The 20,086-nt window shown below is 48.8% G+C and overlaps 1 protein-coding gene across 2 annotated transcripts in view; it reads left to right on the top strand.

Annotated features, from left to right (window-relative positions):
• Positions 1-18,883, top strand: part of FBH1 (F-box DNA helicase 1) — a 34,935-nt gene extending 16,052 nt beyond the window's left edge. For both annotated transcript variants that reach the window (XM_006035296.3, XM_006035297.3), the window contains exons 9-21: positions 226-394; positions 2,329-2,557; positions 4,799-4,886; positions 6,217-6,303; positions 8,452-8,588; positions 10,215-10,314; positions 10,511-10,632; positions 11,094-11,169; positions 12,843-13,040; positions 14,626-14,751; positions 15,313-15,419; positions 16,386-16,517; positions 17,500-18,883. In XM_006035296.3, the coding sequence (XP_006035358.1) occupies positions 226-394; positions 2,329-2,557; positions 4,799-4,886; positions 6,217-6,303; positions 8,452-8,588; positions 10,215-10,314; positions 10,511-10,632; positions 11,094-11,169; positions 12,843-13,040; positions 14,626-14,751; positions 15,313-15,419; positions 16,386-16,517; positions 17,500-17,670 (1,742 nt within the window). In that variant the 3' untranslated portion in view covers positions 17,671-18,883. The remainder of the gene's footprint in view (positions 1-225; positions 395-2,328; positions 2,558-4,798; positions 4,887-6,216; positions 6,304-8,451; positions 8,589-10,214; positions 10,315-10,510; positions 10,633-11,093; positions 11,170-12,842; positions 13,041-14,625; positions 14,752-15,312; positions 15,420-16,385; positions 16,518-17,499) is intronic.
• The last annotated feature ends 1,203 nt before the right edge of the window (positions 18,884-20,086 follow it).

Genomic DNA, 20,086 nt, shown 5'->3' with positions numbered 1-20,086 from the left:
GTATTATCAAGGCAAATAAGGAAGTAGGGATGCTTTGAGAGAGCTGGGCCACTTTATGGCTGATTGTAACAGTGGTGGCCACAGGTTGGGCTTGTCAGGGCTGGCTTGGCCGCGTGGCTCCTGTTCATTTCAGTGGATGCTGTGCGTGGTTGAGAGCCCTGGATGAGGAGGTCCGGGGGATAGCCGGGCTGGAGCATTTGTGTCCCTCTTTCTTCTTTCCTCCAGGTACTGGAAAGACCTCGACTTTGATCAAGTACGCAGAGAAATTTTCCAACCTTAATTTCCTGTATGTGGCATTTAACAAATCCATTGTGGAAAACGGGAAGAAGGTTTTCCCCAATAATGTCACCTGCAAGACTTTCCACTCGTTAGCTTTTGCGACTTTTGGCAAACAGTAAGTAGCGGCTTTCCCTGTCCCCTGGTTTTAGGCGCTGGGCCACCTTTAAAATATAGCTGTGTGTCCACTGCCTCCTTGTGACTCTACCAAGGGCTGTTCTCCAGGATCGACTGAGGACATCATGGGGGTGGGGAGCTGGCACGCTTGCCCCATTATTATCTGTCTCTCCTCTGAAAACCCTGTCTTCACATCATGTTTCTAGATCCATACGTTTTGCAGAAGGGAGGCATTGGGTATCTTTTGAGGAATGCCTGCTAACTACCTGTTTGAATTGCCTTTCTGCTTAGACTTAACTTGTTCTGTGTTTCTTAATATAGAAAATAAGTTAATCGCGCACTCTCCTGAACTGGGATCTCAGGCATGGTCTCGTTCAGTTGCACCAGTGTGAATTCATTCAGTTAAGGCCCTCTGCAGATACTCCTGCCGTTGCATTTAAACTTGGCATCAGCTGATTTAGCTCTAGCACCGTACAGTACTGGGTTTTGCTTGGGTTTAACTAAATTGGCCTCAAGCTGTTTGCCATTTGAAACGAGAGCCGCTGTGACTGTAGACCATGCATGAGCAAATGGATACCAGAGTGAGGTACTGCAGGGTCAGCCAGGGCATGCGCATACAGTGCATCGCTGTGCTCATTGTCTCTGTGCATCCCCTTATCCCATGACAAGTGCAGAACAACTCAGCCTTTTTTGATTGGGGAAGCTACCTTGCATTTAACTTGGGTCAAGAGCACATATGAGCAGTCACCACGGCGTAGCTAACACACTGTAAGTTCACCCCCCAGCTTCCTGCATGGTGACTTGTTCAAGTACCCATGCCCTGACTCCTGAGCTATCCTGGACCAAATTTTGTAGTATACACGTGTCAGCTATAGGTGCAAAAAGATGGCACTCCGCAGGTGGTGAAGCTGTACCAGCATCCTTTTCCCACATCTGGACACGACTGTGCTGGCAGAATCACAGCTACGCTTCTGGCGTGTAGGAGGGAGTTGGTGTAGTTACGCCACTGAAAACCTCCTTCTCCTTGACCGCTAGGAGGCAACAACATCCCCATAATGTAGACAAGCCCTGAAAAGGGAGGGCATCTTTTTTTATTCTTATTATTTGGTCGGTTTTGAGCTCTTGTGAAGGCCTGTTTAGCTCAAAGGCCACAATAAAGGATTGGAAAGGAAACCTCTTTTTGTTGAAGAGTCTGTATCTTCCTTATGTGAGAACTCAAAACCATCTTGTCCAGGTCCCTCACAAAAACCTTCAGCAGAATGGGAGCAATCTGCCTTAATAATCCTTTGAAATAATCTTTCAGGATTGCTTAGATATCATAAGGACTTAAAACAAACAAAAAAAGGCACAAACTCAGGGTTTTCAACCCTTTATGCCACCTTCACACCTGCGTGTCACTAGAAACGGTTGAACCCTGTCATACAAGATGGTCCAGTGGGTTGGTCGTTATTAGCCTTGCGGCCTAGGGATACCTGGGTTCGGTTCCCTGCCCTGCCGTAGATTAACTGTGGGACTTTGACAGGTAGGTTTGCTATGCAGGCAGTGCCATGGCAGCAGGAGATGAGACCTGATGGCAGAGCTGTGTCCAGAGTTGGGCACGGGGATGGATGGTATAGCCATGTTGGCTTAGGGAGGAAGGGACATGATCTTACATCCCCGGTTGGCATATTGGTGCTATAAACTCTGTAGTGCAGACCAGATCTTAGGTGATTTGTGCTCTTAATTTTTTCATGCATGGGGGCAAGAGCATTTCCCCGTTCACAGGGGTGAAGGAAAGGCAGCTACAACAAACCCTACTACCTTAACGTGGACTGTTGGAGGCCTTTAGATGGATCCTCTTCTCTCCTTTGCATCCCAGGAATAGAAGGAAAAGCTAGATGCTGCCTCCTGTTGGACTTTGTCCAGTCTAACCGTGCCTTCCCGTCCATAACGCAGATATAAAGAAAAAGGCAAGCTGAACTTCTCCAAGCTGTCGCCTTACACAATCAGCTTCCAACTCAAAACCCGCCAGGGGCAGTCTCTGTTCGTGCGGGGGAAGACGGTTGCTCAGACGCTCGAGAGCTTTTTCGCCTCTTCGGATGAGTTCATATCCACGGAGCACACTCCCATATGGTGCAAAAATACACATGGGATGCGGGTCCTTGTCACCGAGGGGGAGAAGACGGTGAGTCTCGGGGATGAGGTATGCATTTAGCTGGGAGGGGGGTAAAGCAGGCGTTGCAGTGGGAATGTGGCTCGTGGGAAATTGTGATGCTTTTATTTCAGCAATTGGAAACTACAGATTGAACGGGTTTTCCTGCATCCCTGAGTTTGTCTGTGCCAAGAGGAATGTGGCTTCCTGTGTGGTTATGTGAGCTGACAAGACAGGAAACCCGTGACACTTCTGTCCAAAGCCCTTTAAAACCAGTTAGAAACATAGGGTTGGAGGGGAGCTCAGGACGTCACATCTAGTCCAACCCCCTGCTCCAAGCAGGACCAGCCCCAGCTACATCATCCCAGCCAAGGCTTTGTCTACCTGGGTCTTCAAAACCTCCAAGGATGGAGACTGCACCACCTCTCTGGGTGACCTGCTCCAATGCTTCACCACCCTCCTAGTGAGGAAGTTCTTCCTATAGCTAACTTAAACTTTCTTTGCTGCAACGTGAGCCCATTGCTCCTTGTCCTGTCATCCACCCCCATTGAGATCAGTCCAGCTCCATCCTTTTTGCAACCCCCCTGCAGGTAGAGGTTTCCAGCAGCCTTTTAGCTGAGGTCCAACATCAGCCCCTTATGTACGTAGTTCTCTTTCTTCAGGGTCAGGAAAAGAAAAATCCTCTGCGTTTGTATTTCAAAACTTGTAGTAGAGGTGATGGCTTTTATTAAACCAAATTTTGCCTTTAGACCAATACAGCTACAACCTGAATACTTGCGTTTTTGTGAACATTTGGAAGTCCTTCAGATGGTCCAGTGCTGACAGTGAAATAGAAATGAAGACCTGTATTGACAATGCTCAGATCTGTCTTAAGAAGCCAGCTTAGCTCAGTCCTCCACCAAGGGGTTGCATAGCAGAGCAATTTTAGACAGTAGCTAGTTTTGGAGGGATTTTATTTGGATTTTTTTTTTTTTTTTTTACCTTCCCATGCCCTGCTTTTGAGCACTTGTGTTAAAATTCCATCATGTTTAAACATTAGGGAAAAAGTAAGAAAATAACAGATTTTTTTTTTCCCTTAACATTTGTGTGTGCTTTGATTTGTCTGTAACTATTATTCGGGGGGGTGTTTTCCTCGTGTTTAATTTTTGACTTTGTCATCCAGGTAGCTAGTTGATGCTCGGTTCCAAGTCCCAAAGGCTGTCAGCTGGTAAAGTAAAACCTCACAACACGCAGTCTTTCAGGTTAATTCCCTGCTAAGCACAAGTTTAACCCTCCATAATCAGGGACTGACTGAAAAAGGTCCAGTGGGTTTGTATGAACCTTTCAGCTCTAGTTCACCAGTTCAAATCCAAGTGAGATCAAAGGGAAGGAGGGTGGTCAAGCACTGGGACAGGTTACCCAGAGAGACTCAAATCTCCATCCTTGGAGGTTTTTAAGACAAAGCCCTGGCTGGGATGATGTAGTTGGGGCTGGCCCTACTTTGAGCAGGGGGTTGGACTGGATGTGACCTCCCGAGGTCCCTTCCCACCCTTGTTTTCTCCGGTTCTATGAAAACAGTTGACAAATTCATCTCACAGTGGCTACTGAATGGTTGCATGTTGGGAATTGAGCTGGAGCCAGTCCCATGACAAGTACCTGCCCATAATAATATGTGTGCAAGTAGGCCTAACAGGTAGTCTCACTAGAGAGGCTGAAGAAGGAACAGATGTGAAAAAACAAGCCCCCCCCAAGGACTGTTGACATGCAAAAACTTAATTGGGACCTACATTTTATAGGTAATGGCTGTTGAACAGGATTGGGTGAGGAAAAACAGATGGTCCAGTGCATGGGTTACTCTTTCCTGATGTGCAGATCCTGAATTTTTTGTTGTTTTGGTGGAGTTTTTACTTGTGTTTTGTTTGCAGGGGGGGGTTGCTTGCTGGTTTTAATTCACTCATTTGTGGCCTGGTGGACACGTGGCTTTGGGGACAGACAGGAGAGGACAGAGATTTAGCAAATCACTTTAGAGAGTCATTTGCAAAGGGAAACATGACCAGGGAAGAGGACGGAGACGGAGACATCTATCCCAGAAACCTAGGAGTACTTTCTTTCAGGGCTATCTGAGAAGTTTAAATATGAAGAGACATTGAGGAAATGGCTGGAGCAATAATGCAGTTGGATATTGCTGTATCTAGACTTGCTATCCAAGTCCTAACAAGATCTTAACCCAGGAGAACAGAAAGACATTTTTGTGCCTGGAAATTTTACCTGGTTCCTTGTGATGTTGCTTTCTAGATCATCGTCAAGGAAGCAAGACAGATATGGGACAATATGAAGGCGCTGAACAGAGCTACGGAAATGAACTGCAAAATAACGTGTGATGGTACGTGGCTTGCGAAAATACCGTGACCTGGCTTGTAGATAACCTTATAGGTGGGCTACTGATAGAAGAGGCAGGTCTACAGCCCAAGTCTTTTATTACTTACACCCCCAAACAGAAAAATAAGCACTCATCCCAAAGCCCATCAGGTTACCCGTGACAGCACAACATGGAGAACAAAAACCTATACCAGGTGGGGAGACTCATGGTTGGCAGGAGGGGAGGAGGGTGACAAACAGATTGGCAGCAGGTTGTCTTGCATTTTGTTGAGTTCTCCAAATTTCCCTCTATCCCAGATCCTATATTTATACATGGCTTATTATATTCTAATACATGTTCTGTGATGCATTTTATTTACATTTCTTTCTACTACTGAAACTTGGGGCTGGAACGAACCTGATTGCTTGTGGACTCGGAAAGGGTTGATTAGTTGGGATCGATGCACGTGTGAAAGTTATGCTTCTCTAGAGGGGAAGATTCCTCTTCTTTTTGCAACGCTGTTCAACACTGTCCCATTTCTTCTTTACCTTAGTTTACAGTCTTCTCTGAAAAGGCTGCTTTGTTTTTACAATTTTACTTAAAAAACCTAACAAAGTAATAGCTATTCCAGCAAAACAAGATCTAATGCATGTGGTTACACCAATCATTGCTGTAAGCTATGATGGAATATATTTGGATCATCCAATTCAAGGCCTAGCGCTCTGTTTAATTACTGGTGTAGCCGGAGAGGTTGATGGCAGCCTTTACTTTGCTGACCCACCTGGTTGTCAGCCTGCAAAGATTCACCCTGCGGGCACTGAAACAGGCTTTGAGGCTGCCTGCTTAGCTACACTTCTGCAGATGGACCTAGGCCCCTGAAAATGGCCAGTGCTGGTAACAATACACACATTAAAAACCAAGCCCTCAATTTGAAAAGCAGCAGTAAAAGAGAAAATAGACAACACTTTTTTAATTGATGCATGTAAGTCATGCCCAAGTGGACTATTTTGGGGAGATATACCTACTGTTTTCCTGGGGGGGGGTGGGGGGCGTTGCTTTGTGCATACAACAGCTCTTGAAGTGTACTTGGTATCACTGCTTTCCCTTTCCAGTCCTTTTGTTCTTTGGCTATTTGCAACCAGGAAGCAGCAAAGATGATAGTAACATAAGGGAACTAAAAAAGTATATTTGAAAACCCACCAGCCCTTTCAGGGCAACTTGTGGCCAGGAGATGCGACTTTTAAGTTGGTCTTTTAAAAACTGGATTTTAAGTGGGCGGCAAACAGACCGAAACAGTGGGTCTCTAGTTAGGATTTTTGATCATCTAAATTATGCCGTCTGTTTGTTCTTCCAGGGTACTTGAAACTTTGGCAGCTTAGCAAGCCGCGGCTGTCGGGATATCACGCCATATTTGTCGATGAGGCGCAAGACTGCACTCCAGGTGAGCGATGGGGCACTTCTCGGTGGTTTGCAGACGTTAATCGCGGTGAGAACATCAGCATGCCTATTCTGGGCTGTCGGTGACGGTGGCAGGTAGCAGATACATTAGAGCACCGGGGCCCAATCTTTTTTTGTCAGGCATGCTGCAAATTAGCACTCAGTTCCCCTTCCCCGACCCAAGCTGCTACTTTGCTTTCTGCTCCCTGCCTTATCTTCCACCATGTTCTCTGTCTTCCCCCCTGCAGTTTGAGGAAGGGTATATGAGCAGAGCAAGTGGAGGGTGATCCGTCCTCTGTTAAACTCTACAAGTTACCAGTAGTCACAGCTTTAGGGATGTCCTGAGCCTGCGGTGACACTCCTGACGGTTGTGTTTCAGAGCTTGTCCTCCCTAAATTTGTCTAATCGCTTTTTGAACCCAGTTATGCTCTTGGTCTCAACAGTGTCCTGTGACCATGAATTCCACAAATGAATTAAACCTGGGGTTTAAAAAAACAATGTGCTTCCTTTTTGTTTGCTTTTAAAACAACCGTCTGATAACTTCATCAGATGCCTCCTCATCCTTCCACGAGGAACGCAGCTGAAGAACCATCCCCTATTCAAGTTTTTCTCTTTGTGACTCCAAAGACCTCTAGTGTGTCCTCCTCGCTTGTCGCTTTTCCATATGGAAGCTGCTCCACATCCCTTCTCATCGACCGTATTGCCCCCATTTTCCTAGCTGAAGTGGGTCGGGCATATAATTTCTCGGTCTGTGTTTGATTTACCAGGCCAGGCTCTTGGAACTGCATCCGTAACTGGTCAGGTGTGCATATGGGAAGATGCGAGGTGGGGTCGCTCTTGAGGAGCGAAGAGGGAGTTTTTGATGCAGCTCACCGATTTTAAGCAGTGCCTATGGGTCTGCTAAGCCCATGCCAAGCAATGTTGAAACCTCTAAGGGACATGCCTTCTTCTGGAGAAATCGGTGTCTGAATAAAGCAGGACAGACAAAAGGTGATGAGATGAGACGGGCTCTTTCTCTTTGTAGGCTAGGGGGAACCAGAATAGAGAGGTGGAGCCATTTGCACAGGGTTATCACATAGTGGGTGCATCTACACGTGCAATTAATGTGATACGATCAACTCCGGAGCAGTGTGCTCCAGAGTACGCTGCTCCTGGGCGCAGTGTCTACACGTGTGCCTGGGACAGCAGCACTTTGAGCTGAGGCGGAGCAGCCCCAGGCGGGCAGCAGGCTCAGGCATCAGCCCCGGGCTGCAGGTGGTTGCGTCGGGTGACGGAGGGGCTGCATGGGGCACAAGAGTGTCCAAACCAGGGAGCTGTGTGGCCGACCCCCGAGCCTGCTGCCAGCCCGGGGCTGCTGCGCCCTGGCTCAAAGTGCCACTGTCCTAGTCACCATCTACACATGCATTGCAGCACAGTAAATGACTCTGCCATATGATAGTAATGCTATCATATGGCAGAGTGAATTTACTGTGCCGTAATACCGGTGCATGTGTAGATGGCGGTACTTTACTAGGGAGCTAATTAGGCAACTCCACAGCAGATGCACCCAGAGAGTCCTTGTCGAAGCTGGGAATTTGAACCCAGATGCCCTGTGCCCCGGTTCAGTTAACCACAAGACCGTGTGTTGGCCAAGCCAGAGGCTCAGTAAAATGACCAGAAAGGGTTAATTTAATAAGGGTTTTCCAAAAGAATTTAAAAAAACCAAACAAATGCAAAAGTACTAAAGTGACGGGGGGAAAAAAAAAGGGTTTTGAGCTTGGTAGAAAACCAGAGCATGAGAATGTGGTTGTTTTAAAGTGAAGATCTTGCTTTTTTAGGCAAAACAGGGAAACATGCGGATGCGCTGCGTTTAAGTTAAGTGCGTAGTCAGGATTCAGTTACTCGCGGGGTTTCGAAACTATAGGACCGTGTGGTAAATAATAAGAAGCCAGAATATATAAATACTCAATTTAGGTAAGAAATGCCGAGGTTATTTGCCCCGATTCCCGCCGCCAGCAGTCCAATCGCTGTCTGAAAGTGAAGCACGGCTTCAGCCCTTTTATCCAGCTGAGGGTTTATTTCTCGGGTGGGAGCGGGGTGGAGCCTGCGTGTTCATTTTGCACGCTGCTTCTTTGGTGTTTCCTCAACGCTTTGCTTTTTTTGCTTTCCGCAGCCATCATGAACGTGGTGCTGTCCCAGACCTGTGGAGTCATCTTCGTGGGGGACCCGCACCAGCAGATCTACACCTTCCGAGGGGCTGTCAACGCGCTTTTTGAAGTGCCGCACACTCACATCTACTATCTCACCCGGGTAAGGCTGGGGCACTGCATGTGTGTGTAGGGGAATGGGGGGTTCCGTCCTCTGCCATTGCATTCGCCGTTTCCCCAAAGGACGTTTCGCATTAAGCTCTTAATACTTAGCAACCTTTTATAGGAGAAGAACGGTCCCTCTTTGAGAGACCTCTGCCCATAGGAGCTGTTGAGGTTTACTTCTGTAGGGACGTTTCGCTTAAGAAATGTTCATTTTATGCTTTCTTTACGTGCTTGTATCGGTGAATTATCCTGTTCTCCGGTACCGATGGGTGGGGCGGGGAGTGTGGGAGAGACCGCCGTGTCTGTTTTAATGCTGATCTTTGGAAAAATAAAGTTGGAAGGCACCACGAGAGATCTAGTTTAGTGGGGGTAGCTTTCTTTTGGCAAGAGTGCTGCCCCACACCTTCCCCGAGTGCCACTCCAGACCCCTTCGCCTGCCTGATCTACTGGTCCTCTTTCTGCTCCCAGCCTGGTGCTCTCTGCCTGATCTGGCACTCTGCTCCCTGCCCAATTTGCTGCTTTGCTTTCTCCTTCCTGCTCTATCTGCTTCTGCACTGCCTTTCCCTGTCCCAGTCTGCTGAATACCACACACAGGGGCTTCCCATGTCACTTGTGACACCTGCGAGACAGGCTGGCTACCCCCGGTCTAGTCTGTTGGTTTGATGCCCTTGAAATGACCTGGTGGTTCTTGGTTCAGAATATAGGTGTGGAAGGGACCTTCCAGGTAACAGAGTCCAGGTGCCCGTGCAACTAGCAGCGGTCATTTGGGTCCGCAAGAGCATCCAACCATCCATCCCCTTCCCCGCGTGTCAGCCCCTGACGAGCCACAAACAAGGAGCACCCTGCAGAGGGCCGCAAGAAAAGAGCAAGAGAGAGAAAGGGCTGCCCATGCCTTGCCTTTACGTCCCGCTGGCTACAACAACGAGCCCAGTGCTGTCTCTGTGCAAACGCTAGGATTCCCGACTACACCAGCCATAGCAGGGCTCCTAGCTATATACTCACAAGCTGCCTGCATCGAGTCATAGAGAAGTTGGATTGGAAGGGATCTCCAGAGATCGCATCTAGTCCAACCCCCTGCCTGAGACAGGATGAGCCCTGTCCAAACCATCCTGTACAAATCTAGCATCTAAACCAGGAGTGGGCAGTTGGAGGGACGCTTAATGAGTTTTGGGGACCTGTCGAGGGCCACATCTGTCTCTGTGTGTGTCTCACTCTCTCCTATTCTCTATTTGTCTTGCTCTCTCTTTGTGTCTCTCTCTCCTCTTCCACCCCCCCACTGCAGGGGAAGCCCTGCCTGGCTCCACAGGTGATGCCTGATGCTGCTGGGCCAAAGCACTCCTGCCTGCCCCCTTGGCACCATGCAATGGCTCAGAGCACCCGGCCACCTATGGGCCAGATTCAGCGAGTTGGTGGCCGTCCGCCCACAGGCCAGATCGGATGTGTTGGCATATTTTGCCTACCCCGATCTAAACTCTTCCTAAAACTACCATCAACCCACATGCAACACAAGGCATCACCCCTGAACCTGCCACAGGTAAAGCAGGGGAACCACAGTGGCCAATGTCCTGCATTATCCTCGTGTAGGATTTTCCTCTGTTTTGCCTCATTCTGGTTATTTTTGTAGAGCTTCCGATTTGGTCCTGAAATAGCTTATGTTGGAGCTACCATCCTGGACGTCTGCAAGAAAGTCAGGAGTAAGACGTTAGTGGGTGGAGTTCAAGAAGGTGAGAGTTCACGTTGTGTTTGAACAGCACCTTGCACAGTGCGGGGCCTGTCCCTACGTGCGGTAACTCGGCGCTACTGCAATACAAAGGCAAATGTAATTTTTAAAACGAATTTGTAGCTTTTTAATATGGAGGCACGTGTCCTTTCCTTCCTGCATTGATCAACTGGAGAGGGGGCTTCTTCTCAATGTTACAGGTGACATAAGAGGCAGCACGACGGGGAAGATAGCCCTCATATCCCGGAGCAATTTAAATGCGTTTGAGGATGCGGTGAAGATCACTGGAAGAGAGCAGCCCACGAGAATACATTTGATTGGGGTAGGGCAGGCTTTTCTTTTATTGATCAGACCTGGGATTTTTCTCCCCCATTGGAATTTTCCTGCTAGTTTTGCTGAAATTGCACTTTCCAGGAAAAAAATCACGTCACTAGGAAACTCCCCCCCGTCTCCACTTTGACCTTGTCCACAGAAGATGCAGCTCTCTAAGCAATGTGACAACCAGCTGAGATTGTTTTCACGGTCGCTCATATTCTGCATTTTCATTTTCCGGGGCCAGCTGGTTGTTTTAGGCTGAATTACGCCTTTTGCGCTGCATGTTGACCATGATCTCTGATGTCTACGAGCCTCGCTTCTTGAGTCCCTTGGGTTGTTTCCTGTAGGGGCCTTCTCATGAAACTGCAGCCCCCTGCCAGGAAACCAGTTTCTCTATAAACTTCAAATAGCCTCTTCAGCGAGGTCCTTTTTTAGAACTTTTTCTTTCTTCTTTTTTTTTTTTTTTAGGGCCTTGCTCGTTTTGGACTAGACAAAATCCATGATATTTGGAAGCTCCTTCAACCTAAAGATGTACGGGAGGCATGTAAGTATGTCTTTCCTGCGGCCTTCGCTGCACTGATGTTAACTTTCTAGTGCTTGTGTGATGAACTCGCGAACTCTCTCAATGCAGCAGCTAATGCAAGAACATTTCTCTCACTTCTGTGGCATGAAATCATTTTGTCCGTTCCTTTTCTGGGTGAATGCTGTTGGTCAGACGGAAGGACTGCCGTCCTTTTTTGGTTATTTCTGTATTTGTTCAGGTGCAGTGGAAAATATGGAAGCCAATAGGTTGCATTGCTGGCCCTTTTGAGATTTTTAGATCTCACCTCCTGAAAGTCTGGAACCAATTATTTTTCCCCCCCTCTTTCTTCCCCCTCTTTGTTATTAGAGGATTGGATTTATTTTTAAATTAGACCTTTTGAACCCTGATGAACACCTCTCTTTCAAAGAGCATCTTTCACATAAATGTATATACAAGGGCTGTTCAAAAAGTATAGAGACCGATGCTGCAGGAAACAAAATGTCTTATTTACAGGGTTTTCGGCTTAATCTCCTTCGAAGTATGCCCCTTCTGCAGCCGCACGCTTCTCCCAATGTTTCTGCCATTGTCGGAAGCGCCTCTGATCAGCAGTTTGTGGAATTGCTAAAAGCTGCTCAGTCGCATTTTCTTTGATGGTTTCCACATCACAAAATCTCCTTCCTTTCAAGGTTTTCTTTAGTTGCGGGTTGCACGGCCCGTAGCAGGTGAGTATGGAGGCTGCCGCAATTGTGGGATTCGCTGCGACTTTTTTCTCTTCCCTTAACTAAAGAAAACCTTGAAAGTGTGTGTACACGTGTATATGTGTATATACGTGTGCGCGTGCATGTGTGCGTCTGTATACATATATACGTGTGTACGCATGCGCGCACGTGTGTGTGCATATATACATATATACGTGTGTATGTGTGTGTGCATATTCACGGAAGCGTATTTTTGTGTGTGTGTGTGTGTGTGTGTGTGTGTGTGTTGTCCAATTCACTTCAGATACAGTAGGGAAAAACTTACCTATACCTCAGACCCAGCTCACCAGTGCTGCAACTCTTTTTCTTCGTTGGTGCAAACGAAGGAGTCTGTAATTAGTGCTCGGTGATAACAGTTCCCCATGGGCGTGGCTTGTCTCTGGAATATAAGCCATTTGGAAAACACTTGTTCAAGACACGTAGTACCGTCCATGTCAGAACATAATCTCGTCGTGACTCAGATCAAATAAATTGTATGGATCTCGGCTGCCTGGAAGTTTAAAAACAGGATTTATCTCGCGCTAAATCCTGTGGGGATCCACCCCAAAAACCAGCCTACTAGCCCCAAAAGATCCCTGTAAAAAATAAATGTGGACTTTTCACCTAGTAATGATAACATCCTTTTCTTACATAGCACTTCCATCACTAGATTTCAAAGTACTTTACAAAGACTGTTGTATCAGTGTCCCCATTTTATAGGCGAGCAAACTGGGATGCCAAGAAGGAAGGTGCCTTGCCCAGACTCCTTCAGCACACTACATGGCAAAACAGGGAATCAGCAGTACCCAGGAGCCCAGAGCCCCCTGGCTAGCTTTCTGTCCACTAGCCCACATTGCCTTCCCTTGTATCCAGGCTCATTTTGTTTGCAGTGAAAAATGCTGCTAATTGTGCCTTTCTGGGGCATTAATGATTGTGTCCAATGCTTCTTTTCCCCAGCAAACCTGAGAATAAGTGACCCTTTTATCAAAAAGTGGGATGAGTCTGAGGGCTTCCAGGGTCTAAAGGAATATGCCACGACCAGTGAAGACAAGGAGCTGGAAGTGAAGATCGCGATAGTGGAGAAATACAATGTCCGGATTCCCGAGCTGGTGCAGAAGATCAAGGCCAGTCATACATCAAACAGAGAATTTGCAGGTAAGGAAGCGGAGCAAGGCCGCTACTTCACAGGCGAAGGGAAACTATTCTGGGATCATCCAACCTCCCTTCTCCTCTGCATCTGCACAGAGACGGCAGTGAGACTGAGTTGGCCTTGCCTCCTAAGAAGGCTGAGAACGGCGCAGCCATTCCCAGGGTCAGCAAACAAAGTTCCCATTGCAGAGGGGTTCTTCCCAGGTTAGATGAAGACTCAGCTAGTATTTCTAAGTCGGAGACACCCAGCCCTTTAATTTTTTCTGCTTGTTAAGCTGCATATTTAGTTCAGCTCTTAGGTTACTGGCTTAAATTCACAGGATTTCTGCAAGAACATCAGCTCCCTCCAGAGGTGGTGCAATCATCTGTTCTGGAAATCTTCAAGGGGAGACTGGGGTCACCTGACCCCCAGTTGTCTTTCCTGCCTAGTGCAGGGGGGCTGGACCCGATGATCTTGCGAGGTCCCTTCCAGCCCCTACAATCCATGAACATTGTATTTATTTCTTACATAGTGCTTCCACCACTAGATTTCAGAGTGCTTTACTGATTTCACTTTTCTGATCTTACTAAAGATTTCAAAGTGCTTTACAAAATGCAACTGGCTGTTGCATCAGTGTCCCCACTTTACAGGTAGGCAAACTGAGATGCCAAGAAGGAAGGTGCCTTGCTCAGACTCACCCAGCACACTGCACGGCGAGACAGGGAATAGCTGCTTCAGAGCATTTCTTCTTGACATTCAGCCTTGGGTGCCAGCCAGGTAGCTGGGCCTTCTGATGAACCCAAACCTTTGTTAATGGGCTGTCGGACTGAGAGCTGTGATCTGGGCTTTGAGCAGAGCTGATTTGAACCAGCACTGTGCCTTGGTGCCAAGAAGGCTAACAGCATCCTGGGCTGCATTGGTAGGAGCGTTGCCAGCAGATCGAGGGCAGCGATTCTTCCCCTCTATTCAGCACTGGGGAGGCCACGTCTAGAGTCCTGTGTCCAGTTTTGGCCTTCCCACTGCAGAAAGGATGTGGACAAATTGGAGAGAGTCCAGTAGAGGGCAACAAAAATGGTTTGGGGGCTGCGGGATGTGACTGGTGAGGAGAGGCTGAGAGATCTGGGCTTATTTATCTGAGCGGGGATTCAATAGCAGCCTTCAGAGGGTTGCAAAGAGGATGGAGCAGGACTGCTCTCAGTGGGGGCAGACGACAGAGCAAGGAGCAATGGGCTCACGTTGCAGCAAGAGAGGTTTAGGTTGGATATTAGGAAAAAATTCCTCACTAGGAGGGTGGTGAAGCACTGGAACAGGTTACCCAGAGAGTTGGTGGAGTCTCCATCCTTGCAGGTTTTAAAGACCCAACTAGACAAAGCCTTGGCTGAGATGATGTAGCTGGGGCTGGTCCTTGCTTTGAGCAGGGGGTTGGACTAGATGTGACCTCCTGAGCTCCCTTCCAACCCTTGTTGTCTGTGATTTCATACAGGCAGATGGAGAAGAAAACGTAGAACAAGGTAACCTAGTTACTATGCAGTAAATTCCAGCTATGGCAATGCCGACTGACTCATTGCTCTCCCTCCCTTTCTTTCTCTACCTGTGGCGTGTTGGTTCTAGATTACCTGATCGGCACCGTACATCAAGCCAAGGGCCTGGAGTTCGATACAGTGCTGCTTGCAGATGATTTTGTGAAAGTCCCGTGTGCCAAACACAATCTCCAGAGGCTGCCTCAATTTAGTCCGGGTAAGGGGGAGCCTTTCCGCTGGAACTGTTCTTGTCTCTCAAGAAAAGCAATGCATGTCTCCTCCCTCCTGCCCCCCCAGCAGCTACTACTCTCTGGGAACAGACTCTATAACAAACCTCAAGGTTGTCACTGGCCGCACCTGGCTTTTTCGGACCATCAGCATGGTTAACCCTGTCTATGGGAGACGGCTTAAGACTTTTGGGAGCACATTCTCCCCTTGGCACGTGTGCGTCGTCCCTGTGTAAAGCCACCAGGAATGACGGAAACAATTGCTCCAAGGAAAGGACATCTTCAACCTGTGTGACGCTCTCATTGACGTCACAGACAAGTCCCGTCCTGGCTGCGTAACAACCCCATGGAAGGGGGCTGTTTGGCTGTTTTAGTCGCAGAAATAATCAGTCATGACACAGCTAAGGCTCATCCATTTAGATCTTCAACTTCCTCCAAAAGCAGTTGATAGAACAAGCTGCAACATCAAAGAAATTGCAACTTTAGAAAACAGTTCCCTTAAAATACTTATATATTTACCCCCTGTCTTCCTTTCTTTAATCCCTGCCTAGCTATATATGCTGAAGATGAGTGGAACTTGCTCTATGTTGCGGTGACCCGTGCCAAAAAGTGCCTGTTAATGACAAAGTCCCTAGAATACGTTTTGACGTTGGCTGGGGTAAGTTAAATGTGGTCTGGCAATGTGTCCTTAGCCCTTAGAGGCCTGGGAAACCAGATTGAAGAGGAAAGGCTGAAAGAACTTGGATTTAGTTTGACGACGAGAAGACGAAGTGGGGATTTGATAACGGTATTCAAATATGTGAAAGGCAATTATAGAGAGGATGGAGATGGGCTTTTCTCTGTGACCACAAAAGACAGGACTAGGAGCAATTGGCTTCAAGCTGCAGCAGAGCAGATTTGGGTTGGAAATGAGGAGGAACTTTCTGACCACGAGGGCAGTCGAGCATTGGAAGAGGCTGCGTACAGAAGTTGTGGGTAGACTTTTTCAAGAGCAGGTTGGATAGACGCTTGTCCGGGGTGGTGGAGTCGGGGATGATCCTGCCTTGAGTAAGGCACTAGATGATCTTGTGAGGTCCCTTCCAGCCCTACTTTCCTCTGATTCTGTGACCTGTGGGTGCTGCAGCTTATAGCTGGGGAAGTGGGATATTGGTGAGTCGTCAACATAGGATTACAGGAAAGTAGAGCTAAAATGCAGCTCCCAAGGTCATCTAGTCCAGCCCCCTACTCAAGGCAAGGTCATCCTTGGGTAACCTATCCCAGACAAGTGTCTGTCTACCGTGCCCTTAACTTCAGGAACAAACCCCTGCGCATGGCTGCCCAAAACATCCCAAACCCCCTTTAACCTGGCACAGGTAAAGCAGGGGCATGAGGGCAGTGCTGTTACCCTGCCACTGCATGAACAGAAGTACTTTGTTAAAATACACTTGAGAGAGCCAGGCGTGTGCACACCTTCTCCTGTCTGCCTCTCGGTCTGTGTTAGCGCTTTCTCCAGCTCCTTCCTTTCCAGCTTCTCTTTGTGGGTGGATGTATATTTTATGCCCTCGTGCCGCTGAGTCAGAGCTTTAAAAAAAAAATTGTTTCGGTGCCCCGAGCTCCCTGAATGCCACCTTCTTCCTCTTTCCAGGAGTACTTGTTGCGGGCAGAACTCACCAGCGAGATTTTAAAGGATGGGCTTGTGAAGTGCTCGGTGCCACAGTGCAACAACAGCGTGCCTGCCGAGTCCTTCCTCACCATGAAGAAACAGCCGTTAACTTATGTGAGTCTCTTCCCTTCTCTCCTTTCTGCTTTGTAAATCATGTTTGGGGACCTGGGTGCCAGATGGGCAGCCCTGGCGATCATCGAGTCATAGAGAAGTGGGGCTGGAAGGGATTTCCAGAGGTCATGTCTAGTCCAACCCCTGCCTGAGGCAGGGTCAGCCCTGTCCAAACCATCCTGGACAAATCCATCATCTAAACTCTTCCTAAAACTACTGTCAACCCACACACAAGACATCACACCTGAACCTGTTGCAGGTAAAACAGGGGAACCACAGCAGTCAACGTCCTGCTTCTATAAAATGTAGTTAATATACGCTCAAGAGATCCCAGGTAGATGTCCCGTCTCAGCCTTTTAGCTATGTACACATATGTGTACATAGCTATGTGTACATATGCTCCCTAAAGTCATATAGTCTATAGATGGTACAGAGTCATGGGAGCACAAGGAAACAATGAGACGATACGGGGCAGCACGACTGGTGGCTCTGGGTTTGGACGAGTCAGATCCTCACCTTGATTTTGGCAGGGGGCATGCCCCCAGACCAGCTCCTAGCTGGGCCCCTGCTTCCACCTGCCAGACAGAAATCATTTGACTTCCTTCCCTTGCTGAGGGGGAACACGCTCAGGAAGTGTGTTTGTGAGGTTTGAAGTTTGGGCGTTCGTGACACAGGAACCGTGCAAATGCAGAAGTAGGTACCAGTCCCTAGCACCTTTCTAGCCCTCCTTTTATCACAGATTGAAATCACGCTCTTTTGGAGGGGGGAGCTTTTAAACGGGGTTTCTTTGGCAAGATGTAGCTGACAGACCATGGCTCGCGTGGGCTACTTCAGCAGCAAGGAACCAGCTCCTGTTTCTGCAAGCGGAGGGGAGTTGCATGCACACGTTGACCTGGTGCATAGGAGGAGGAAGGGACTCTGTGCGTCTCCAGTCCTGTCCCTTGTAACATTTCTTTGTGTCCTTTTTCCCCCCTCTCCCACACAGAGCAATGGCACACAAGACCCAGGGGGCTACCTGTGCCACTCGTGTGTGCAGCAGCGTCTCGGCCCCTTCACACTGCTGACCGTTTCCCCCAGTATCGTGCAAGCCATGGATGTTGCAATGGAAGCGATTGAGGTTCCACGGCATATTGCTGTCCTGTACGAGCTGTTTTGACCCTGGCCAGGGCTGCTTGGAGAATACCCATAAGTTAGCCCGTCTGCCACCTTACCAATGTCACTGGAGATCCGAGCAGTGCTGTCTGTGGAGAAGCTCGTCCAGAGAGGGATCAGAAGCAAGGTGGGCACTGTATGAATAAGACCTGGGTCACCCCTCTGTTGTGGAGGGACCTTGCTCCTGCTCCTTTCTAAAGGACACCGGTGGCCGACGCATCCCGGGAGCCCCTGTGTTATGTCTGGCTGCAGCAGCTCTGCATCCCTTGCACAGCACAAGATGCACTTGGAATCAAACAGATGCCTTTCATGAGCTTCGTGTCCGAAAAGTTTGCCTGTGATTGTGGCAGGCTGCCATCACTACAGGACATTCGGGGGGCCTGCCTGGTGGTGATTGCCCAGGCTTTTGTCCCCGCTATCTAAGCCCCGACTTGATGAATTCTGGGCATTGAGGAAAACCTGAGAGAATGCAAAGTGAAGCGGGGAAAAAAGTCAGAGGGGTTTTCATTGCAAAGGAAAGCTGACTTCAGATTTTATAAGGCTCATCTCTCTTCTGTCTCTGGGCAGAGACCAGAGGGGTTGCACAGGTGAATGCAGGGCTGTCAGACTTCAGAGGGGCTGGGGCCTGCAGGACCCCCAGCCACACGCAGCCGTGCAACCCTGCCCCTGTTGCATCACATGCCACGAGTCCCACAAGCCATGAGCTCCCCCTCCCCTGCTCCCCTCTGGCCACATTCCCCCCTCCAGTCCCATGTAGCCGATGACTCCCGCTGCACCACACCAGTGTGGATGCTCCAGGAGGTACCCAAATCCCCTGAGCCCTCCAGCCAAGGGCTCCCTCAGCCCTGCAGGTCAGGCCTCCCCATCCTGCAGGCAGGGGAAGCTCAAGGAAGGAGCAGGTCCTGGAGGCTGCACATTAACCTCTTGGGGGCTGCACAGTCGGACGGCTCTGGATGAACTTGCTCCATCAAGAATATCATCGTTAGTATTTGGTGGCAGTTGTTCACTGTTCCCGTGTTGGACAGGACACTACCCTGTCCCTGTGGCACTCCCTGTTCCCTCCTGTCCTCTGAGCGATCCATCTCTCCAAACCAAATCAACTCCTCGAATTATGCCCCGAGGTGAAAATGGCAGGGCACACCCGGAGTGTTTTTAAGCTGTGAGCAAACCTGTTGCAGCGACTGGTTTTTATTTTGTATTAAAAAGTGCATTTCTGCCAGAGGAAGCATGGTCTTGGATTTCTGTGTGCTTCGGTGCTGCATCCATTAGAGACAACGCCACGGCGCGTGCCTGCTGCCATAACCCGCGGCCGTCCAGCTGACTGGAGCCGCGCTGTGGAGCTTGTCGAAGTTGGGGCCGCGGTTTGTTGGCACAGCTGTCAAAGCTGCCGTATTGGCGCAGGTCTGGCGCCCGGGGGGTGAAGGCTGCCGCTGTTCACCCTCCCTTTTCCCTGCTGCTGGTTTTCACCAGTAGCAGCCAAAGACCCTAAATTCAGCATCAGGCAGTAGTGTAGGGGGTGAGACCCCCTGCAATTTAACCCCTCGTCCACTTGGACGGCTCTTTTCTAGATGCTGGTTTTAGCCCTTTGGAGAAGGGAGGCGGGGAAATCCCTCTAACGAACACACCAGACTTTGTCCCTGAATTGCCAGAACATCAAAGCATCTGACCGTATTTATGACAGTGACTTTTTGAATGAGGTTTCTGCATCAAAGGAATTTATTTCCCTTTGGCAGCAGCCCTAATAGCGCCTCGTGCCCACGGCAAGTGTCCTTAACCTCAAATGACACTTCCTGTGTATTCCTGTAAGGAAGTGTAGTGTAATTCAGATCAATCCCTCACTAATCCTTGGTTGGATTAACACATTCAAAGAGTGGCTCAGTATCCAACTGGAAGGAGGTATCAAATGGGGTTCCCTAGGGGTCTGTCCTGGGTCCAGTATTGTTTGGCGTTTTCATTAATGAGTTTGGACGATGGTATTGAGCGTAGCAAATTTGTGGATGACATCGAGTTGGATAGAGTTACAGACAGTCTGAAAAGTGGAGCAAGAATCCAGAATGACCCGGATAGTTTGGAGATCGGCTCTCCCTCCTTCCCCCTCCAAAAAAAGGCGAAATTCAACAAGCACAAGTGCCAAATCCTGCTCTTGGACCAGAATAACTGCATGCACAAATCCAGACTGGGGAACGAGTGGCCAGGCTGCAGCACTGCAGGGAAGGGCTGGGGGTTACAGTGGACCATAATCATAGAGGATCATAGAAAATGGGGGTTGAAGGGACCTCAGGGGGTCACATCTAGTCCAACCCCCTGCTCCAAGCAGGGCCAGCTCCAACTACATCATCCCAGCCAAGACTTTGTCAATCTGGACCTTTAAAAACCTCTAAGGATGGAGATGGCACCACCTCTCTGGGTGACCTGTTCCA

This window comes from Alligator sinensis, unplaced genomic scaffold, assembly GCF_000455745.1.
Source record: "Alligator sinensis unplaced genomic scaffold, ASM45574v1 scaffold1056_1, whole genome shotgun sequence".
NCBI classification, from domain to species: domain Eukaryota; kingdom Metazoa; phylum Chordata; order Crocodylia; family Alligatoridae; genus Alligator; species Alligator sinensis.
The sequence above is the reverse complement of the archived record's forward strand: the minus strand, read 5'-3'. Positions and strand labels throughout refer to the sequence as shown.